The sequence below is a fragment of the Salvelinus fontinalis genome, chromosome 4 (genome assembly GCF_029448725.1).
Source record: "Salvelinus fontinalis isolate EN_2023a chromosome 4, ASM2944872v1, whole genome shotgun sequence".
In the NCBI taxonomy this organism is placed as follows: domain Eukaryota; kingdom Metazoa; phylum Chordata; class Actinopteri; order Salmoniformes; family Salmonidae; genus Salvelinus; species Salvelinus fontinalis.
The window spans coordinates 82153707-82179052 of record NC_074668.1 but is presented as its reverse complement, the minus strand read 5'-3'; the positions used below and the strand labels follow the sequence as shown (position 1 = coordinate 82179052).

Here is a 25346-nt window from a genome sequence, read left to right as displayed (position 1 = left end):
CCCTATTCCCTATATAGTGGTACTACTATAGACCAGAGCCCTATTCCCTATATAGTACACTACTATAGACCAGAGCCCTATTCCCTATATAGTGGTACTACTATAGACCAGAGCCCTATTCCCTATATAGTGGTACTACTATAGACCAGAGCCCTATTCCCTATATAGTACACTACTATAGACCAGAGCCCTATTCCCTATATAGTACACTACTATAGACCAGAGCCCTATTCCCTATATAGTGGTACTACTATAGACCAGGGCCCAATTCCCTATATAGTGGCACTACTATAGACCAGAGCCCTATTCCCTATATAGTGGTACTACTATAGACCAGAGCCCTATTCCCTATCTAGTGGTACTACTATAGACCAGAGCCCTATTCCCTATATAGTGGTACTACTATAGACCAGAGTCCTATTCCCTATATAGTGGTACTACTATAGACCAGGGCCCTATTCCCTATATAGTGGCACTACTATAGACCAGAGCCCTATTCCCTATATAGTGGTACTACTATAGACCAGAGCCCTATTCCCTATATAGTGGTACTACTATAGACCAGAGCCCTATTCCCTATATAGTGGTACTACTATAGACCAGAGCCCTATTCCCTATATAGTACACTACTATAGACCAGAGCCCTATTCCCTATATAGTACACTACTATAGACCAGAGCCCTATTCCCTATATAGTGGTACTACTATAGACCAGAGCCCTATTCCCTATATAGTGGTACTACTATAGACCAGAGCCCTATTCCCTATATAGTGGTACTACTATAGACCAGAGCCCTATTCCCTATATAGTACACTACTATAGACCAGAGCCCTATTCCCTATATAGTACACTACTATAGACCAGAGCCCTATTCCCTATATAGTGGTACTACTATAGACCAGAGCCCTATTCCCTATATAGTGGTATTACTATAGACCAGAGCCCTATTCCCTAGATAGTGGTACTACTATAGACCAGAGCCCTATTCCCTATATAGTACACTACTATAGACCAGAGCCCTATTCCCTATATAGTGGTACTACTATAGACCAGAGCCCTATTCCCTATATAGTGGTACTACTATAGACCAGAGCCCTATTCCCTATATAGTGGTACTACTATAGACCAGAGCCCTATTCCCTATATAGTGGTACTACTATAGACCAGAGCCCTATTCCCTATATAGTGGTACTACTATAGACCAGAGCCCTATTCCCTATATAGTGCACTACTATAGACCAGAGGCCTATTCCCTATATAGTGGTACTACTATAGACCAGAGCCCTATTCCCTATATAGTGGTACTACTATAGACCAGAGCCCTATTCCCTATATAGTGGTACTACTATAGACCAGAGCCCTATTCCCTATATAGTGGTACTACTATAGACCAGAGCCCTATTCCCTATATAGTGGTACTACTATAGACCAGAGCCCTATTCCCTATATAGTGGTACTACTATAGACCAGAGCCCTATTCCCTATATAGTGGTACTACTATAGACCAGAGCCCTATTCCCTATATAGTGGTACTACTATAGACCAGAGCCCTATTCCCTATATAGTACACTACTATAGACCAGAGCCCTATTCCCTATATAGTACACTACTATAGACCAGAGCCCTATTCCCTATATAGTGGTACTACTATAGACCAGAGCCCTATTCCCTATATAGTGGTACTACTATAGACCAGAGCCCTATTCCCTATATAGTACACTACTATAGACCAGAGCCCTATTCCCTATATAGTACACTACTATAGACCAGAGCCCTATTCCCTATATAGTGGTACTACTATAGACCAGAGCCCTATTCCCTATATAGTGGTATTACTATAGACCAGAGCCCTATTCCCTAGATAGTGGTACTACTATAGACCAGAGCCCTATTCCCTATATAGTACACTACTATAGACCAGAGCCCTATTCCCTATATAGTGGTACTACTATAGACCAGAGCCCTATTCCCTATATAGTGGTACTACTATAGACCAGAGCCCTATTCCCTATATAGTGGTACTACTATAGACCAGAGCCCTATTCCCTATATAGTGGTACTACTATAGACCAGAGCCCTATTCTCTATATAGTGGTACTACTATAGACCAGAGCCCTATTCCCTATATAGTGCACTACTATAGACCAGAGGCCTATTCCCTATATAGTGGTACTACTATAGACCAGAGCCCTATTCCCTATATAGTGGTACTACTATAGACCAGAGCCCTATTCCCTATATAGTGGTACTACTATAGACCAGAGCCCTATTCCCTATATAGTGGTACTACTATAGACCAGAGCCCTATTCCCTATATAGTGGTACTACTATAGACCAGAGCCCTATTCCCTATATAGTGGTACTACTATAGACCAGAGCCCTATTCCCTATATAGTGGTACTACTATAGACCAGAGCCCTATTCCCTATATAGTGGTACTACTATAGACCAGAGCCCTATTCCCTATATAGTGGTACTACTATAGACCAGAGCCCTATTCCCTATATAGTGGTACTACTATAGACCAGAGCCCTATTCCCTATATAGTGGTACTACTATAGACCAGAGCCCTATTCCCTATATAGTACACTACTATAGACCAGAGCCCTATTCCCTATATAGTACACTACTATAGACCAGAGCCCTATTCCCTATATAGTGGTACTACTATAGACCAGAGCCCTATTCCCTATATAGTGGTATTACTATAGACCAGAGCCCTATTCCCTAGATAGTGGTACTACTATAGACCAGAGCCCTATTCCCTATATAGTACACTACTATAGACCAGAGCCCTATTCCCTATATAGTGGTACTACTATAGACCAGAGCCCTATTCCCTATATAGTGGTACTACTATAGACCAGAGCCCTATTCCCTATATAGTGGTACTACTATAGACCAGAGCCCTATTCTCTATATAGTGGTACTACTATAGACCAGAGCCCTATTCCCTATATAGTGCACTACTATAGACCAGAGGCCTATTCCCTATATAGTGGTACTACTATAGACCAGAGCCCTATTCCCTATATAGTGGTACTACTATAGACCAGAGCCCTATTCCCTATATAGTGGTACTACTATAGACCAGAGCCCTATTCCCTATATAGTGGTACTACTATAGACCAGAGCCCTATTCCCTATATAGTGGTACTACTATAGACCAGAGCCCTATTCCCTATATAGTGGTACTACTATAGACCAGAGCCCTATTCCCTATATAGTGGTACTACTATAGACCAGAGCCCTATTCCCTATATAGTGGTACTACTATAGACCAGAGCCCTATTCCCTATATAGTGCACTACTATAGACCAGAGCCCTATTCCCTATATAGTGCACTACTTTAGGGCATAGGGTGCTGCACTACATAGGGCATAGGGTGCCATTTGGGATCATGGATGAAAATGAGCAGTAAAGGACTACCAACAGCCCCGTCAGGCTGGACGGTGGCAGTGGGCAGGATACATAGCAACAGCAGACAACACATTTCAACATCACACTGTCCTGCGCTGACGCCATCGACCACACACATCCTCTGGTTCCTCCGCCCCAACCGCACACCCCTCGCCCACCCAGACAGGATCATTATATTACAACTCTACCATCCAGACAGGATCATTATATTACAACTCTACCATCCAGACAGGATCATTATATTACAACTCTACCATCCAGACAGGATCATTATATTACAACTCTACCACCCAGACAGGATCATTATATTACAACTCTACCATCCAGACAGGATCATTATATTACAACTCTACCATCCAGACAGGATCATTATATTACAACTCTACCACCTAGACAGGATCATTATATTACAACTCTACCATCCAGACAGGATCATTATATTACAACTCTACCACCCAGACAGGATCATTATATTACAACTCTACCACCCAGACAGGATCATTATATTACAACTCTACCATCCAGACAGGATCATTATATTACAACTCTACCACCCAGACAGGATCATTATATTACAACTCTACCATCCAGACAGGATCATTATATTACAACTCTACCACCCAGACAGGATCATTATATTACAACTCTACCACCCAGACAGGATCATTATATTACAACTCTACCACTCAGACAGGATCATTATATTACAACTCTACCATCCAGACAGGATCATTATATTACAACTCTGCCACCCAGACAGGATCAGTATATTACAACTCTACCACCCAGACAGGATCATTATATTACAACTCTACCACTCAGACAGGATCATTATATTACAACTCTACCACCCAGACAGGATCATTATATTACAACTCTACCACCCAGACAGGATCATTATATTACAACTCTAGCACCCAGACAGGATCGTTATATTACAACTCTACCACCCAGACAGGATCATTATATTACAACTCTACCATCCAGACAGGATCATTATATTACAACTCTACCACCCAGACAGGATCATTATATTACAACTCTACCACTCAGACAGGATCATTATATTACAACTCTACCACTCAGACAGGATCATTATATTACAACTCTACCACTCAGACAGGATCATTATATTACAACTCTACCACCCAGACAGGATCATTATATTACAACTCTACCACCCAGACAGGATCGTTATATTACAACTCTACCACCCAGACAGGATCATTATATTACAACTCTACCATCCAGACAGGATCATTATATTACAACTCTACCACCCAGACAGGATCATTATATTACAACTCTACCACCTAGACAGGATCATTATATTACAACTCTACCACCCAGACAGGATCATTATATTACAACTCTACCACTCAGACAGGATCATTATATTACAACTCTACCACTCAGACAGGATCATTATATTACAACTCTACCACCTAGACAGGATCATATACATCAGATACTCTGTGTGGTACAGACAGACAGAGACAGACAGACAGATGTATGGTGTCCATCAGCTTTAGCAGTACAGACATATGGGTAACATGGGTCCGGGGTGATAACCTAGGGCTGTCTTTTGCAGCAATAGCCCTACGGTGAGGTCACAATAGCCCTACGGTGAGGTCACAAAGTAGTGTACACTACTACAGTAGTGTACACTACTTTCAGAGAGAAATCCTAAGAATGTGCACTAGCAGAACTTTTCTAAAAAAAGCCAGATGACGAAGTAACGGTTCCTTCCAGTAGCCACACGAAGCACTAGATTACAGGAGAACAGAATGTCTTGTGTCCCAAAACGGTAAACATATTCCCTAACGTAGTGCACTACTTCTGTATTGGGCCCTGTTCATATGTAGAGAGCGCAGTATAAACAGAATAGGCGTTCCGTTTTGGGATGCTTCTCCCTCCCTCTCCTGTCGACACATTTCGGCCACATGCTTCTCCTCTGCCGGGGTCGGGCCTTGATTGACACTGTTATGATGTCGTAGTGTTCCGTTGCCGAGGTAACCCCCTCGGCTTCCCGCTGGGGGGCGGAGCCAGGGTGACTGTGCAGCAGGAGCCAGCTAGGCAGAAGGGGGGAACCGTGCCAGAGTCAACCAGTTACCCCAACACAACAATATACACGCTGTAAATAGATAGCACAGCAACCAGGCAACCGGCAGGAAGGAAGAGAGAGAGAGGGAGGGAGAAAGAGAGAAGGGGAGAGGGTAGTGCGTATGGCCCAGTACATCACTGGGGCCAAGCTTCCTGCCATCCAGGACCTCTATACCAGGCGGTGTCAGAGGAAGGCCCAGTACATCACTGGGGCCAAGCTTCCTGCCATCCAGGACCTCTATACCAGGCGGTGTCAGAGGAAGGCCCAGTACATCACTGGGGCCAAGCTTCCTGCCATCCAGGACCTCTCTACCAGGCGGTGTCAGAGGAAGGCCCAGTACATCACTGGGGCCAAGCTTCCTGTCATCCAGGACCTCTATACCAGGCGGTGTCAGAGGAAGGCCCTAAAAATCGTCAAAGACTCCAGCCACCCTAGTCATAAACTGTTCTCTTTGCTACCGCACGGCAAGCGGTACCAGAGCGCCAAGTCTAAGTCCGAGGAGACTTCTAAACAGCTTCTACCCCCAAGCCATAAGACTCCTGAACATCTAATCAAATGTCTACCCAGACTATTTGCATTGCCCCCCCCCCCCCCCCCCTCTTTTACACCACTGCTACTCTCTGTTAGTATCTTTGATAGTCACTTTAATAACTCTACCTACATGTAAATATTACCTCAATTACCTCGACACCGGTACCCCCTGTATATAGCCTCCACATTGTCTCTGTACCAGTACCCCCTGTATATAGCCACCACATTGACTCTGTACCGGTACCCCCTGTATATTGCCTCCACATTGACTCTGTACCGGTACCCCCTGTATATAGCCTCCACATTGACTCTGTACCGGTACGCCCTGTATATAACCTCCACATTGACTCTGTACCGGTACACCCTGTATATAGCCTCCACATTGACTCTGTATCGGTAACCCCTGTATATAGCCTCCAGATTGACTCTGTACCGTAACACCCTGTATATAGCCTCCACATTGACTCTGTACCGTAACACCCTGTATATAGCCTCCACATTGACTCTGTACCGGTGCCCCTGTATATAGCCTCCACATTGTCTCTGCCCCGGTACCCCCCTGTATATAGCCTCCACATTGACTCTGTACCGGTACCCCTGTATATAGCCTCCACATTGACTCTGTACCGGTACCCCCTGTATATAGCCTCCACATTGACTCTGTACTGGTACCCCCTGTATATAGCCTCCACATTGACTCTGTACCGGTACCCCCTGTATATAGCCTCCACATTGACTCTGTACCGTAACACCCTGTATATAGCCTCCACATTGACTCTGTACCGTAATACCTTGTATATAGCCTCCACATTGACTCTGTACCGGTACCCCCTGTATATAGCCTCCACATTGACTCTGTACTGGTACCCCCTGTATATAACCTCCACATTGACTCTGTACCGGTACCCCCTGTATATAGCCTCCACATTGACTCTGTACTGGTACCCCCTGTATATAGCCTCCACATTGACTCTGTACCGGTACCCCCTGTATATAACCTCCACATTGACTCTGTACCGGTACACCCTGTATATAGCCTCCACATTGACTCTGTATCGGTAACCCCTGTATATAACCTCCACATTGACTCTGTACCGGTACCCCCTGTATATAGCCTCCACATTGACTCTGTACCGTAACACCCTGTATATAGCCTCCACATTGACTCTGTACCGTAATACCTTGTATATAGCCTCCACATTGACTCTGTACCGGTACCCCGCTGTATATAGCCTCCACATTGACTCTGTACCGTAACACCCTGTATATAGCCTCCACATTGACTCTGTACCGTAATACCCTGTATATAGCCTCCACATTGACTCTGTACCGGTACCCCCTGTATATAGCCTCCACATTGTCTCTGTACCAGTACCCCCTGTATATAGCCACCACATTGACTCTGTACCGGTACCCCCTGTATATAGCCTCCACATTGACTCTGTACCGGTACCCCCTGTATATAGCCTCCACATTGACTCTGTACCGGTACCCCCTGTATATAGCCTCCACATTGACTCTGTACCGGTACCCCCTGTATATAGCCTCCACATTGACTCGGTACCGGTACCCCCCTGTATATAGCCTCCACACTGACTCTGTACCGGTACCCCCCTGTATATAGCCTCCACACTGACTCTGTACCGGTACCCCCTGTATATAGCCTCCACATTGACTCTGTACCGTAACACCCTGTATATAGCCTCCACATTGACTCTGTACCGGTACCCCCTGTATATCGCCTCCACACTGACTCTGTACCGGTACCCCCCTGTATATAGCCTCCACACTGACTCTGTACCGGTACCCCCTGTATATAGCCTCCACATTGACTCTGTACCGTAACACCCTGTATATAGCCTCCACATTGACTCTGTACCGTAACACCCTGTATATAACCTCCACATTGACTCTGTACCGTAACACCCTGTATATAGCCTCCACATTGACTCTGTACCGGTACCCCCTGTATATAGCCTCCACATTGACTCTCTACCGGTACCCCCCTGTATATAGCCTCCACATTGACTCTGTACCGGTACCCCCTGTATATAGCCTCCACATTGACTCTGTACTGGTACCCCCTGTATATAGCCTCCACATTGACTCTGTACCGGTACCCCCTGTATATAGCCTCCACATTGACTCTCTACCGGTACCCCCCTGTATATAGCCTCCACATTGACTCTGTACCGTAACACCGTGTATATAGCCTCCACATTGACTCTGTACCGGTACCCCCTGTATATAGCCTCCACATTGACTCTGTACCGGTACCCCCTGTATATAGTCTCCACATTGACTCTGTACTGGTACCACCCTGTATATAGCCTCCACATTGACTCTGTACCGGTACCACCTGTATATAGCCACCACATTGACTCTGTACCGGTACACCCTGTATATAGCCTCCACATTGACTCTGTATCGTAACACCCTGTATATAGCCTCCACATTGACTCTGTACCGGTACCCCCCTGTATATAGCCTCCACATTGACTCTGTTCCGTAACACCCTGTATATAGCCTCCACATTGACTCTGTTCCGGTACCCCCTGTATATAGCCTCCACATTGACTCTGTACCGTAACACCCTGTATATAGCCTCCACATTGACTCTGTACCGTAACACCCTGTATATAGCCTTCACATTGACTCTGTACCGTAACACCGTGTATATAGCCTCCACATCGACTCTGTACCGGTACCCCCTGTATATAGCCTCCACATTGACTCTGTACCGGTACCCCCTGTATATAGTCTCCACATTGACTCTGTACTGGTACCACCCTGTATATAGCCTCCACATTGACTCTGTACCGGTACCACCTGTATATAGCCACCACATTGACTCTGTACCGGTACACCCTGTATATAGCCTCCACATTGACTCTGTATCGTAACACCCTGTATATAGCCTCCACATTGACTCTGTACCGGTACCCCCCTGTATATAGCCTCCACATTGACTCTGTACCGTAACACCCTGTATATAGCCTCCACATTGACTCTGTTCCGGTACCCCCTGTATATAGCCTCCACATTGACTCTGTACCGTAACACCCTGTATATAGCCTCCACATTGACTCTGTACCGTAACACCCTGTATATAACCTCCACATTGACTCTGTACCGTAACACCCTGTATATAGCCTCCAGGTTGTTATTTTACTGCTGCTCTTGAATTACTTGTTACTTTTATTTCTTATTCTTATTAGTATTTTTTTTAAACTGTATTGTTGTTTAGGGGCTCGTAAGTAAGCATTTCACTGTAAGGTCTACACCTGTAGACGGCGCATGTGACTAACTTGATTTTAGGAGGGGCAAGAAAGGGACACACACAGAGAGGGAGGGAGAGAATTTTTACCCCGCCCTACAGACGGCTATATCGGTCAGCTAATACAGGACTAGTAAAGGCCCAGAGCACTACTTTTACACCCTGTTTATACCTGCCCCTAACATGCGTCCTACGTCCTGATCTTGGCCACATCTTCACAACTAGCACATAACGTTCTGAGAACCATATATTCCGTAGAGCGTGGTGAGAGAGTGGTTGTCCTGTTGTTATTTTGCATACAACCTTCCCACAACGTTCGGGGAACGGTGCAGGACAGTTGCTAGGCTTTAGAACATTCTCAGCACATTTATAAATACTTTTCTTGCTATTTCATTACTTTAACAGAACATTTTCCTAAAAAGTTCAAATATGGATATGTTTAATTTCCCATTGGGAATGTTTTTCAAATAGTTCAGAGAACGTTTAAAAAACAAACGTTCTTCTGTGGGAATGTCAATACTTCGGGCATAACGTTTACTACAGGTTTTCTACATGGTTCTATTTAAAGTCATGTTCTCTATTGTTTTGAGAACGTTAGGAAAACTTTCCATAAAAAAGAAAACGTTAGTAACGTTCAGAGAACGTCCTAAGAATGTTAAAAAAAAACAACATCTACATTCCGTTCTCAGCATCAACAAAACTCTCTCCATCCTCCATCTTGTTTAGTGTGTTCAGGTGTGTTGGCCGTTTGAATCTCATTGACGCTGTGCCACAACAAGAAAAAAAGTGAATGCCTAAACAAATTAATTTCCATGTGTCCTATCTGTGCTGGGAGTTCAGAACAGTTTACCCAAAACTAAGCTAACAGTGGTATTAAAAGTCTTATTGTAACATGTTCTCAGAACGTTATTTAATTACTTTCAAATAAATAAACTATAATGTCCGTTCTCAGAACGTTTATGAAATCTCCCAGAATAACTTTCAGGGAACCATATAGTAAAACATTCTCATTACCTCCCTGAAACCTACAAATGTACATTCCAGAAGTGGGAGAAATGTTCACTTCCGTTCTCAGAACATTTAAAAAAACGTTCAGCTTTACCCGGTCAGGAAACGTATGGATTCATTCCCAGAAACCAAAAACGTATGTTCCTACAACTTCCAAGGAACAAAACGTGCTAGCTGGGGTTGTCTGTTCACACTTATAAGATCAAATCACAAGCAATAGCGGCTAATATTTATTAACAAGATACAAATGGTCAAATAAAACGGAGTAAGGCACAGATCTTTCAAATTTAATCCGTACAGATCGTGAGGGCACACAATAAACATGCTGAATAATTAACGCCTACTTCACAGTGGAAAAGGGGTTCAATTGGACGTTGACATGAATTGCAGTTTGCTTCCATACAGTGGTGGGAAAAACCACCCAATTGTCATACTTGAGTAAAAGTATAGATACTATAGATATAGAAAGTTACTCAAGTAAAAAGTAAGTTACCCAGTAAAATAAAACTTAAGTAAAAGTCTAAAAGTATTTTGTTCTAAATATACCTAAGTATCAAAAAGTAAAAGTATAAATCATTTTAAATTCCTAATAAGCAAAACAGGCAGCATCATTTTCTAGTTTATAAAATGTATGGATTGCAAGGGGCCACACTCCAACACTCAGACATCATTGACAAAAAAATGCATTTGTGTTTAGTGAGTCCTCCAGATCAGAGGCAGTAGGGATGACCAGGGATGTTCTCTGTTGAGTGAGTCTGCCAGATCAGAGGCAGTAGGGATGACCAGGGATGTTCTCTGTTTAGTGAGTCCTGCAGATCAGAGGCAGTAGGGATGACCAGGGATGTTCTCTGTTTAGTGAGTCCTCCAGATCAGAGGCAGTAGGGATGACCAGGGATGTTCTGTGTTTAGTGAGTCCTCCAGATCAGAGGCAGTTGGGATGACCAGGGATGTTCTCTGTTTAGTGAGTCCTCCAGATCAGAGACAGTAGGGATGACCATGGATGTTCTCTGTTTAGTGAGTCCTCCAGATCAGAGGCAGTAGTGATGACCAGGGATGTTCTCTGTTTAGTGAGTCCTCCAGATCAGAGGCAGTAGGGATGACCAGGGATGTTCTCTGTTTAGTGAGTCCTCCAGATCAGAGACAGTAGAGATGACCAGGGATGTTCTCTGTTTAGTGAGTCCTCCAGATCAGAGGCAGTAGGGATGACCAGGGATGTTCTCTGTTTAGTGAGTCCTCCAGATCAGAGGCAGTAGGGATGACCAGGGATGGTCTCTGTTTAGTGAGTGCTCCAGATCAGAGGCAGTAGGGAGGACCAGGGATGTTCTCTGTTTAGTGAGTCCTCCAGATCAGAGGCAGTAGGGATGACCAGGGATGTTCTCTGTTTAGTGAGTCCTCCAGATCAGAGGCAATAGGGAGGACCAGGGATGTTCTGTGTTTAGTGAGTCCTCCAGATCAGAGGCAGTAGAGATGACCAGGGATGTTCTCTGTTTAGTGAGTCCTCCAGATCAGAGGCAGTAGGGATGACCAGGGATGTTCTCTGTTTAGTGAGTCCTCCAGATCAGAGGCAGCAGGGATGACCAGGGATGTTCTCTTGATAAGTGTGTGAATCGGACCATTTTCCTGTCCTGCTAAACATTCAAAATGTAACGAGTACTTCTGGGTGTCAGGGAAAATGTATTGAGTAAAAAGTACATTATTTTCTTTAGGAATGTAGTGAAGTGAAAGTAAAAGTTGACAAAAATATTAATAGTAAAGTAAAGTACAGATACCCCAAAAAACAACTTAAGTAGTACTTTAAAGTATTTTTACTTAAGACCTTTACACTGCTTCCATATGACTGGTTTTACATTAGTCTCCAGGGATCATAAGACTCATTTATTAGTCTCAGGTCTGAGATCAGTGTTTTAACCAGTCAATCAATTAGTCTCAGGTCTGAGATCAGTGTTCTAACCCAGTCACTCATTTAGTCTCAGGTCTGAGATCAGTGTTTTAACCCGTCACTCATTTAGTCTCAGGTCTGAGATCAGTGTTCTAACCAGTCACTCATTTAGTCTCAGGTCTGAGATCAGTGTTTTAACCCAGTCACTCATTTAGTCTCAGGTCTGAGATCAGTGTTTTAACCCGTCACTCATTTAGTCTCAGGTCTGAGATCAGTGTTTTAACCCAGTCACTCGTTTAGTCTCAGGTCTGAGATCAGTGTTCTAACCCGTCACTCATTTAGTCTCAGGTCTGAGAACAGTGTTTTAACCCAGTCACTCATTTAGTCTCAGGTCTGAGATCAGTGTTCTAACCCGTCACTCATTTAGTCTCAGGTCTGAGATCAGTGTTTTAACCCGTCATTCATTTAGTCTCAGGTCTGAGATCAGTGTTCTAACCCGTCACTCATTTAGTCTCAGATCTGAGATCAGTGTTCTAACCCGTCACTCATTTAGTCTCAGGTCAGAGATCATTTACTAATTTATCATCAGGGTGTTTAACCTTTAACCTACTGCTGTGTGTTTGATCAGTAGAGAGCTGAGCTAAATCAAATAAATTAAAGTGATTTTATGAACGAGTTAGCGAGTCGTTACAGATGTTGGTGTTTTTCTACGTTACCGTAGAGACAATGACACGCATGAGAAGAGACACAACAAAACAACTGTATAGTGAGTCAGGTGGCTGTGCTTTCTTTGGCATGGCTCTGTGTGTGTGTGTGTGTGTGTGTGTGTGTGTGTGTGTGTGTGTGTGTGTGTGTGTGTGTGTGTGTGTGTGTGTGTTACAGGAGGAGAGCAGTTCCTTATGGGGTGATTACCTGGGAAAGGACTTAACTGTCTCATCTCTGGGTTGTCTTGTAAATCCTGCATCTCCACTGACAAAAAAAACACTAAAACACACACACACACACACACACACACACACACACACACACACACACACACACACACACACACACACACACACACACACACACACACACACACACACACACACACACACACACACACACACACACACACACACACACACACACACACACACGAGTCAGGAGTAAGTGTGACTGAGGCTGTAGAATAGTAACATACAGGTTTAACATCCTGATGATAAATGAGTTCACCGAGAGGTTTAACACCCTGATGATAAATGAGTTCACAGAGAGGTTTAACATCCTGATGATAAATGAGTTCACCGAGAGGTTTAACACCCTGATGATAAATGAGTTCACCGAGAGGTTTAACACCCTGATGATAAATGAGTTCACAGAGAGGTTTAACACCCTGATGATAAATGAGTTCACCGAGAGGTTTAACACCCTGATGATAAATTAGTTCACCGAGGGGGTTTAACATCCTGATGATAAATGAGTTCACCGAGAGGTTTAACACCCTGATGATAAATGAGTTCACCGAGAGGTTTAACACCCTGATGATAAATGAGTTCACATACAGGTTTAACACCCTGATGATAAATGAGTTCACCGAGAGGTTTAACACCCTGATGATAAATGAGTTCACAGAGAGGTTTAACACCCTGATGATAAATGAGTTCACCGAGAGGTTTAACACCCTGATGATAAATGAGTCCACAGAGAGGTTTAACACCCTGATGATAAATGAGTTCACCGAGAGGTTTAACACCCTGATGATAAATGAGTTCACAGAGAGGTTTAGCACCCTGATGATAAATGAGTTCACCGAGAGGTTTAACACCCTGATGATAAATGAGTTCACAGAGAGGTTTAACACCCTGATGAGAAATGAGTTCACATACAGGTTTAACACCCTGATGATAAATGAGTTCACCGAGAGGTTTAACACCCTGATGATAAATGAGTTCACCGAGAGGTTTAACACCCTGAAGATAAATGAGTTCACCGAGAGGTTTAACACCCTGATGATAAATGAGTTCACTGAGAGGTTTAACACCCTGATGATAAATGAGTTCACCGAGAGGTTTAACACCCTGATGATAAATGAGTTCACCGAGAGGTTTAACACCCTGATGATAAATGAGTCCACAGAGAGGTTTAACACCCTGATGATAAATGAGTTCACCGAGAGGTTTAACACCCTGATGATAAATGAGTTCACTGAGAGGTTTAACACCCTGATGATAAATGAGTTCACCGAGAGGTTTAACACCCTGAAGATAAATGAGTTCACTGAGAGGTTTAACACCCTGATGATAAATGAGTTCACCGAGAGGTTTAACACCCTGATGATAAATGAGTTCACCGAGAGGTTTAACACCCTGAAGATAAATGAGTTCACCGAGAGGTTTAACACCCTGATGATAAATGAGATAAAATAAGAAATGCTCATTAACAGGGCTGTAAACACATTTGTGCAACATTTCTGGGATCTTTTATTTTATAACACTTTACATGTCGCGTTTATATTTTTGTTCAGTATAAATGGAATTCAAATAATTGAACCGATGTCATCAATTAGTTATTTAAAAACTTAAAAAATTACTGTGATCTCAGTTAATGCTCAGCACTAACAGACAGACAGACAGACAGGCAGACAGGCGGTCACCATAGCAGTCAGACAGACAGGCAGACAGACAGTCACCATAGCAGTCAGACAGACAGGCAGTCAGACAGTCACCATAGCAGACAGACAGACAGGTAATCAGACAGTCACCATAGCAGTCAGACAGTCACCATAGCAGTCAGACAGACAGTCACCATAGCAGACAGACAGTCACCATAGCAGTCAGTCAGACAGTCACCATAGCAGACAGACAGTCACCATAGCAGACAGACAGTCACCATAGCAGACAGACAGTCACCATAGCAGTCAGTCAGACAGTCACCATAGCAGTCAGACAGTCACCATAGCAGTCAGACAGACAGTCACCATAGCAGACAGACAGTCACCATAGCAGTCAGTCAGACAGTCACCATAGCAGACAGACAGTCACCATAGCAGACAGACAGTCACCATAGCAGTCACCATAGCAGACAGACAGTCACCATAGCAGTCAGACAGACAGTCACCATAGCAGACAGACAGTCACCATAGCAGTCAGTCAGACAGTCACCATAGCAGTCAGACAGACAGTCACCATAGCAGACAGACAGTCACCATAGCAGTCAGACAGACAGTCACCATAGCAGACAGACAGTCACCATAGCAGTCAACATAGCAGTCAGACAGACAGTCACCATAGCAGACAGACAGTCACCATAGCAGTCAGTCAGACAGTCACCATAGCAGACAGACAGTCACCATAGCAGTCAGTCAGACAGTCACCATAGCAGTCAGACAGACAGTCACCATAGCAGTCAGACAGACAGTCACCATAGCAGTCAGACAGACAGTCACCATAGCAGTCAGACAGACAGTCACCATAGCAGTCAGACAGACAGTCACCATAGCAGACAGACAGTCACCATAGCAGACAGACAGTCACCATAGCAGACAGACAGACAGTCACCATAGCAGTCAGACAGACAGTCACCATAGCAGTCAGACAGACAGTCACCATAGCAGTCAGACAGACAGTCACCATAGCAGTCAGACAGACAGTCACCATAGCAGACAGACAGTCACCATAGCAGTCAACATAGCAGACAGACAGTCACCATAGCAGACAGATGAGTAAACAATAAACAAACTAAAAGACAGGTAGAAAGCAACATGATAAATGGTGTTTCCATGTAAAAGTTCTGAAAAAGATTAACGGGTAACATTTGTTTACAAAGTGTAGACGTGTGAAGGCATAAAGGTAACTTCCTCCCAAGTCACCAAGGCTTCTTCATCCTCCCAGTACAAGTCACCAAGGCTTCTTCATCCTCCCAGTACAAGTCACCAAGGCTTCTTCATCCTCCCAGTACAAGTCACCAAGGCTTCTTCATCCTCCCAGTACAAGTCACCAAGGCTTCTTCATCCAGAAAGACTTCAGGAATAAACAACAAGTCTAATACCAGTAAACGCTGTGTGTTTTCCATGAGGATAAAGAATATGTGATTACTAACCAGAAGAACACATTTACTATGGTGGGGTTAGAATCATATAGGACGTGTTCCAGACTCTAAGGGCTCTGGTCTAAAGTAGTGCACTATATAAGGAATAGGGTGCCATAGGGCTCTGGTCTAAAGTAGTGCACTATATAAGGAATAGGGTGCCATAGGGCTCTGGTCTAAAGTAGTGCACTATATAGGGAACAGGATGCCATTGGGCCCTGGTCTAAAGTAGTGCACTATATAGGGAACAGGATGCCATTGGGCCCTGGTCTAAAGTAGTGCACTATATAGGGAATAGGGTGCCATAGGGCTCTGGTCTAAAGTAGTGCACTACATAGGGAATAGGGTGCCATAGGGCTCTGGTCTAAAGTAGTGCACTATATAGGGAACAGGATGCCATTGGGCCCTGAACTAAAGTAGTGCACTATATAGGGAACAGGATGCCATTGGGCCCTGGTCTAAAGTAGTGCACTATATAGGGAACAGGATGCCATTGGGGATGTAGTCATAGTTGAATAGTGGAGACTGTGGTATCAAGACTCTTCCAGGCAGAACAGAACAGACAGTCAGTCAGACAGTCAGTCAGCCAGGCAGAACAGACAGTCAGTCAGACAGTCAGTCAGCCAGGCAGAACAGTCAGTCAGTCAGACAGTCAGTCAGACAGTCAGTCAGTCAGACAGTCAATCAGACAGTCAGTCAGTCAGACAGTCAATCAGACAGTCAGTCAGTCAGTCAGACAGTCAGTCAGTCAGTCAGTCAGACAGTCAGTCAGACAGTCAGTCAGACAGACAGTCAGTCAGTCAGACAGTCAGTCAGACAGTCAGACAGACAGACAGTCAGACAGTCAGTCAGTCAGTCAGTCAGTCAGACAGACAGACAGACAGTCAATCAGACAGTCAGTCAGACAGTCAGTCAGACAGTCAGTCCATTCTGTTCTGCTGAGTTATCTAGTTGCATAGGTTGTATCAACACTCAATGATACATCAGGGATTGTCTCTCTCTCAAAAGCAGTGTATCCTAGTCGTCAAGGTAACAATGTGCCAGCCAGCCAGCCAGCCAGTTAGTCAGTCAGACAATTAGCCAGCCAACCAGTTACGCAGCCAGCCAGCCAGCCAGCCCTGCAGCCAGGACCCAGTGGTGGGTCCAGCCCAGGATGCAGTGGTCCATCCTGGGGCCCAGGGTGCAGTGGTCCCTCCTGGGGGAGCTAGTCTACGCCATCGGGGTGCCTGCCCTGGAGCTATGGTTGGAGCTGGGCCCAGGACCAGGCTGCTCCAGGCCTCTCCTACTGGCCTGCCTGCTGCTGGGTTTGTTGTCCCGGTGCTGGACTCCTCCCCCCGGCTGTCCACTACTCCTACTAACGTAGACCGTAGGAGGCTGGGAGGCCATCTCAAACCTCTGCTCCCCCGCTCCCCCTGTCCTGCTGCTGTGTGTGAAGGCCTTCCTCTTGGTCCGGGGCTGGGGCGAGGGATGGGTTCGGGCTGTAGGCAGCAGTAGAGAGCGTTGAGAAGACGATCCAGCAGCAGCGGTCCTACCCGTAGACGTTCCTGCCATGGCGGAGGTGCCCAGTCGTGCCAGCGCCACGGGGATCTCCTCCAGGGACTCTGCAGAGTCAGAGTGATACTCAGCAGGGGGCCCGGCGGGCAGCACGGGGACGGGTTGGAGACCAGGCTGTAGGGAGCTAGGGGGAGGCTGGGAGGCCCGCAGGGGGAAGGAGAGGTGCTGGCTCAGGGAGCTGGTCAGGTGGGACACGGACGTGGGGACTGGAGTTACACCGCAGGAGTCCACTGGAGAACAGGACAGGAGAGGAGGACGACAGAGGAGGAGGACAGGAGAGGAGGACGGCAGAGGAGAGGAGGAGGACAGCAGAAGAGGACAGAGAGGAGAGGAGGAGGACAGAGAGGAGAAGAGAGAGGAGAGGAGGAGGACAGCAGAGGAGGACAGAGAGGAGAGGACAGAGAAGAGAGGAGAGGAGGAGGACAGCAGAGGAGGACAGAGAGGACAGAGAAGAGAGGAGAGGAGGAGGACAGCAGAGGACAGGAGGAGGACAGAGAGGAGAAGAGAGGAGGAGGACAGCAGAGGACAGGAGGAGGACAGAGAGGAGAAGAGAGGACAGAGAGGAGAGGAGAGGAGGAGGACAGAGGAGAGGACAGAGAGGAGAAGAGAGGACAGGAGGAGGACAGAGGGGAGAGGAGGAGGACAGAAGAGAGGAGAGGAGGAGGACAGAGAGGACAGGAGGAGGACAGAGAGGACAGAGAAGAGAGGAGAGGAGGAGGACAGCAGAGGACAGGAGGAGGACAGAGAGGAGAGGAGGAGGACAGAGGAGAGGAGAGGAGGAGGACAGCAGAGGACAGGAGGAGGACAGAGAGGAGAAGAGAGGAGGAGGACAGCAGAGGACAGGAGGACAGAGAGGAGAAGAGAGGAGGAGGACAGCAGAGGAGGACAGAGAAGAAGACAGAGAGGACAGAGAGGACAGGAGGAGGACAGAGGAGAGGACAGAGAGGAGAAGAGAGGAGGAGGACAGAAGAGAGGACAGAGAGGAGAAGAGAGGATGAGGACAGAGAGGAGAAGAGAGGACAGGAGGAGGACAGAGGAGAGGACAGAGAAGAGAGGAGAGGACAGCAGAGGACAGGAGGAGGACAGAGAGGAGAAGAGAGGAGGAGGACAGAGAGGAGAAGAGAGGACAGGAGGAGGACAGAGGGGAGAGGAGGAGGACAGAGAGGAGAAGAGAGGACAGGAGGAGGACAGAGGGGAGAGGAGGACAGAAGAGAGGACAGGAGGACAGAGGAGAGTAGGAGGAGAGGACAGGAGGAGGACAGGCAGGGACAGACATTCACATCACAGAGCTGCTACTCAATATACATGAGCATAGAAATAGAATCAATAGAACAGGTGTCCAACCTCTCACCATGGCGATTTGACAGGAACACTAAACATGTCTGTCCAGTCCACCCGTTATGGCACCATTGACTTGAAAGGGGAAGTCTGTTCTATTCCTTCTAGTTCTGTAGTATGACCTCGTTATAATGTCTCAGAATCATCTCATAATGACTCAACAACAGACCCTTTCAGACTGTTGACAAATCAAAACATTGAGAGAGAGACGACATATTAAGCCTTGTTATAAGACATTATAAAGGCTCATACATGCTTATAACACGTTCTAAAGCATTCTTTTTAACAACACATACTTTGTTAACCAACAAATACAATCACGTCACTTCAAGTAGCAGAGGACTGACTAATGCTTTATCAGCATGTCAAGTAGCAGAGGACTGACTAATGCTTTATCAGCATGTCAAGTAGCAGAGGACTGACTAATGCTTTATCAGCATGCCAAGTAGCAGAGGACTGACTAATGCTTTATCAGCATGTCAAGTAGCAGAGGACTGACTAATGCTTTATCAGCATGTCAAGTAGCAGAGGACTGACTAATGCTTTATCAGCATGTCAAGTAGCAGAGGACTGACTGTTTTATCAGCATGTCAAGTAGCAGAGGACTGACTAATGCTTTATCAGCATGTCAAGTAGCAGAGGACTGACTAATGCTTTATCAGCATGTCAAGTAGCAGAGGACTGACTAATGCTTTATCAGTATGTCAAGTAGCAGAGGACTGACTAATGCTTTATCAGCATGTAAAGTAGCAGAGGACTGACTAATGCTTTATCAGCATGTCAAGTAGCAGAGGACTGACTAATGCTTTATCAGTATGTCAAGTAGCAGAGGACTGACTAATGCTTTATCAGCATGTAAAGTAGCAGAGGACTGACTAATGCTTTATCAGCATGTCAAGTAGCAGAGGACTGACTAATGCTGTATCAGCATGTCAAGTAGCAGAGGACTGACTAATGCTGTATCAGCATGTCAAGTAGCAGAGGACTGACTAATGCTTTATCAGCATGTAAAGTAGCAGAGGACTGACTAATGCTATATCAGCATGTCAAGTAGCAGAGGACTGACTGTTTTATCAGCAAGTCAAGTAGAAGAGGACTGACTAATGCTGTATCAGCATGTCAAGTAGCAGAGGACTGACTAATGCTATATCAGCATGTCAAGTAGCAGAGGACTGACTGTTTTATCAGCAAGTCAAGTAGCAGAGGACTGACTAATGCTGTATCAGCATGTCAAGTAGCAGAGGACTGACTAATGCTATATCAGCATGTCAAGTAGCAGAGGACTGACTAATGCTTTATCAACATGTCAAGTAGCAGAGGACTGACTGTTTTATCAGCAAGTCAAGTAGCAGAGGACTGACTAATGCTATATCAGCATGTCAAGTAGCAGAGGACTGATTAATGCTTTATCAGCATGTCAAGTAGCAGAGGACTGACTGTTTTATCAGCATGTAAAGTAGCATGTCATCGTTCCACAGATGGGTCATAATAGGTGGTAGGTCAAACCTAATGGCCTGACAAACACCTCTCTATCTCTGTCACCTTTCACCTCAGATGTCTCCTGGTCTGACAAACACCTCTCTATCTCTGTCACCTTTCACCTCAGATGTCTCCTGGCCTGACAAACACCTCTCTAGTTCTGTCACCTTTCACCTCAGATGTCTCCTGGTCTGACAAACACCTCTCTAGCTCTGTCACCTTTCACCTCAGATGTCTCCTGGTCTGACAAACACCTCTCTAGCTCTGTCACCTTTCACCTCAGATGTCTCCTGGTCTGACAAACACCTCTCTAGTTCTGTCACCTTTCACCTCAGATGTCTCCTGGTCTGACAAACACCTCTCTAGCTCTGTCACCTTTCACCTCAGATGTCTCCTGGTCTGACAAACACCTCTCTAGTTCTGTCACCTTTCACCTCAGATGTCTCCTGGTCTGACAAACACCTCTCTAGCTCTGTCACCTTTCACATCAGATGTCTCCTGGTCTGACAAACACCTCTCTAACTGTCACCTTTCACCTCAGATGTCTCCTGGTCTGACAAACACCTCTCTAACTGTCACCTTTCACCTCAGATGTCTCCTGGTCTGACAAACACCTCTCTAGCTCTGTCACCTTTCACCTCAGATGTCTCCTGGTCTGACAAACACCTCTCTAGCTCTGTCACCTTTCACCTCAGATGTCTCCTGGTCTGACAAAAACCTCTCTAGCTCTGTCACCTTTCACCTCAGATGTCTCCTGGTCTGACAAACACCTCTCTAACTGTCACCTTTCACCTCAGATGTCTCCTGGTCTGACAAACACCTCTCTAGTTCTGTCACCTTTCACCTCAGATGTCTCCTGGCCTGACAAACACCTCTCTAGTTCTGTCACCTTTCACCTCAGATGTCTCCTGGTCTGACAAAAACCTCTCTAGTTCTGTCACCTTTCACCTCAGATGTCTCCTGGCCTGACAAACACCTCTCTAGTTCTGTCACCTTTCACCTCAGATGTCTCCTGGTCTGACAAACACCTCTCTAACTGTCACCTTTCACCTCAGATGTCGCCTGGTCTGACAAACACCTCTCTAGTTCTGTCACCTTTCACCTCAGATGTCGCCTGGTCTGACAAACACCTCTCTAGTTCTGTCACCTTTCACCTCAGATGTCTCATGGCCTGACAAACACCTCTCTAGTTCTGTCACCTTTCACCTCAGATGCGGAAGTGCAACATAGACGGACGGTGTGGATTGAGACACAAAAAACAAATATTTCTTAAACTTTCTAAAAAATGCTAATTAGATTTCAGCGGGGACACAGACATCGCGCTTAGGGGGTTAAGGTTAGGGGTAAGAGTACAATTAGGGTTAGGTTTACGGTTAGGGAAAATAGGATTTTGAATGGAAATCTATTTTAGGTCCCCACAAGGATAGTAAAACCTAAGTGTTGAAGGCCGGGTCTCTGTGTGTCTGGTTCTGTAGTGTTGAAGGCTGGGTCTCAGTGTGTCTGGTTCTGTAGTGTTGAAGGCTGGGTGTCTGTGTGTGTGGTTCTGTAGTGTTGAAGGCTGGGTCTCTGTGTGTCTGGTTCTGTAGTGTTGAAGGCTGGGTCTCTGTGTGTCTGGTTCTGTAGTGTTGAAGGCTGGGTCTCTGTGTGTGTGGTTCTGTAGTGTTGAAGGCTGGGTCTCTGTGTTTGTGGTTCTGTAGTGTTGAAGGCTGGGTCTCTGTGTGTCTGGTTCTGTAGTGTTGAAGGCTGGGTCTCTGTGTGTCTGGTTCTGTAGTGTTGAAGGCTGGGTCTCTGTGTGTCTGGTTCTGTAGTGTTGAAGGCTGGGTCTCTGTGTGTCTGGTTCTGTAGTGTTGAAGGCTGGGTCTCTGTGTGTCTGGTTCTGTAGTGTTGAAGGCTGGGTCTCTGTGTGTGTGGTTCTGTAGTGTTGAAGGCTGGGTCTCTGTGTGTGTGGTTCTGTAGTGTTGAAGGCTGGGTCTCTGTGTGTGTGGTTCTGTAGTGTTGAAGGCTGGGTCTCTGTGTGTGTGGTTCTGTAGTGTTGAAGGCTGGGTCTCTGTGTGTGTGGTTCTGTAGTGTTGAAGGCTGGGTCTCTGTGTGTGTGGTCTCACCAGGTTCTGTAGTGTTGAAGGCTGGGTCTCTGTGTGTGTGGTCTCACCAGGTTCTGTAGTGTTGAAGGCTGGGTCTCTGTGTGTGTGGTCTCAACAGGTTCTGTCGTGTTGAAGGCTGGGTCTCTGTGTGTCTGGTTCTGTAGTGTTGAAGGCTGGGTCTCTGTGTGTCTGGTTCTGTAGTGTTGAAGGCTGGGTCTCTGTGTGTGTGGTTCTGTAGTGTTGAAGGCTGGGTCTCTGTGTGTGTGGTCTCACCAGGTTCTATAGTGTTGAAGGCTGGGTCTCTGTGTGTGTGGTCTCACCAGGTTCTGTAGTGTTTAACGCTGGGTCTCTGTGTGTCTGGTTCTGTAGTGTTGAAGGCTGGGTCTCTGTGTGTCTGGTTCTGTAGTGTTGAAGGCTGGGTCTCTGTGTGTGTGGTCTCACCAGGTTCTGTAGTGTTGAAGGCTGGGTCTCTGTGTGTGTGGTCTCACCAGGTTCTGTAGTGTTGAAGGCTGGGTCTCTGTGGTTCTGGTCTCTGCTGGTCTCAGTGGATCGGTCGTTGATCACCTCTGCCGGTACTTTGTGGACTTTCTTCTTCTTCTTCTTCTGCAAACACACAGAGACCAGGAAGTATCATTCAATACACACACACACACACACACACACACACACACACACACACACACACACACACACACACACACACACACACACACACACACACACACACACACACGGTTCACATGATGGTCAGAGAGCAGGAAGCGTGTGTGTGTGTGTGTGTGTGTGTGTGTGTGTGTGTGTGTGTGTACCTGGATGTGTTTCCGTGGTGCAGCTCTGTGCTCAGGAGAGACACTGGGTAACTGCTCCTCTTCAGCCATTCTGCTGGATGAACTATGCACTCTGCCGTTGCCATGGTACCTGACCCACAACACACAACACCCACAGGGAAGTCACACAACACCCACTACAACATCTGTCCCACTAGTGTCGGTCCAAACCTCATATAACCAGTTCTGTTGTCAGTCCAAACCTCATATAACCAGTTCTGTTGTCTGTCCCACTAGTGTCGGTCCAAACCTCATATAACCAGTTCTGTTGTCTGTCCCACTAGTGTCGGTCCAAACCTCATATAACCAGTTCTGTTGTCTGTCCCACTAGTGTCAGTCCAAACCTCATATAACCAGTTCTGTTGTCAGTCCAAACCTCATATAACCAGTTCTGTTGTCAGTCCAAACCTCATATAACCAGTTCTGTTGTCTGTCCCACTAGTGTCAGTCCAAACCTCATATAACCAGTTCTGTTGTCAGTCCAAACCTCATATAACCAGTTCTGTTGTCAGTCCAAACCTCATATAACCAGTTCTGTTGTCAGTCCAAACCTCATATAACCAGTTCTGTTGTCTGTCCAAACCTCATATAACCAGTTCTGTTGTCAGTCCAAACCTCATATAACCAGTTCTGTTGTCTGTCCCACTAGTGTCAGTCCAAACCTCACATAACCAGTTCTGTTGTCTGTCCAAACCTCATATAACCAGTTCTGTTGTCTGTCCCACTAGTGTCAGTCCAAACCTCATATAACCAGTTCTGTTGTCTGTCCAAACCTCATATAACCAGTTCTGTTGTCTGTCCCACTAGTGTCAGTCCAAACCTCATATAACCAGTTCTGTTGTCAGTCCAAACCTCATATAACCAGTTCTGTTGTCTGTCCCACTAGTGTCAGTCCAAACCTCATATAACCAGTTCTGTTGTCTGTCCAAACCTCATATAACCAGTTCTGTTGTCTGTCCCACTAGTGTCAGTCCAAACCTCATATAACCAGTTCTGTTGTCTGTCCCACTAGTGTAGGTCCAAACCTCATATAACCAGTTCTGTTGTCTGTCCCACTAGTGTCGGTCCAAACCTCATATAACCAGTTCTGTTGTCTGTCCCACTAGTGTAGGTCCAAACCTCATATAACCAGTTCTGTTGTCTGTCCCACTAGTGTCGGTCCAAACCTCATATAACCAGTTCTGTTGTCTGTCCCACTAGTGTAGGTCCAAACCTCATATAACCAGTTCTGTGTGACTGACAGACGGACATCATCCTGTGGGTTTGGACTAAAACAACACATCAACAGTTTTTTACAAGCCAGTTAAAAAAAGTGGAACATCTCAGTAAATAGGAAGTGTTTATTCTTTAAGGAGGTAAAGGGCAGATTTACAGATACTAAACAAACTAAAAGGCTGTCCAAGGCACCGGAGGGACTGAGGCGGGTGGATGAAACCCCAGCAGACAGTAAAAGGGGGGAGATGCCCATTTTATCAATCAGAAACCACCACTTAGGGTTGCAACGTTCTGGTAACGTTCCAAATTCTCAGGTTTCCAAGAAGTCCCTGTCAGGAGGGAATAAGCAGGAAACTCGGGAGTCCTCCACCCAGGAAAACCAGCGTGGGAATTATGGGAAAGTTAGTGGAATTTTGCAACTTTAAACTCACTAGAGAACAGAATAACAACTCACTCTAGACCCCCCCGCGCTGCAGCCATGGTGGTAGGATCCTCCACCTCCATCTCAGGGTTGGTATAGCCCAGCGTCCCTGAGTAGCTCACATCCTGAGAGAGAGAGAGGTA

At 45.9% G+C, this 25346-nt stretch overlaps 1 protein-coding gene across 1 annotated transcript in view; it reads right to left on the bottom strand.

Annotated features, from left to right (window-relative positions):
• Positions 1-14663: 14663 nt before the first annotated feature.
• The window catches only part of LOC129854508 (palmitoyltransferase ZDHHC1-like), a 52262-nt gene continuing 41579 nt past the window's right edge, over positions 14664-25346 (bottom strand). The window contains exons 7-10 of the mRNA XM_055921626.1: positions 25237-25328; positions 23550-23658; positions 23229-23343; positions 14664-18072 (exon numbers count right to left, since the gene is read on the bottom strand). Coding sequence (XP_055777601.1) covers positions 17498-18072; positions 23229-23343; positions 23550-23658; positions 25237-25328 — 891 coding nt within the window. The 3' untranslated portion in view covers positions 14664-17497. The remainder of the gene's footprint in view (positions 18073-23228; positions 23344-23549; positions 23659-25236; positions 25329-25346) is intronic.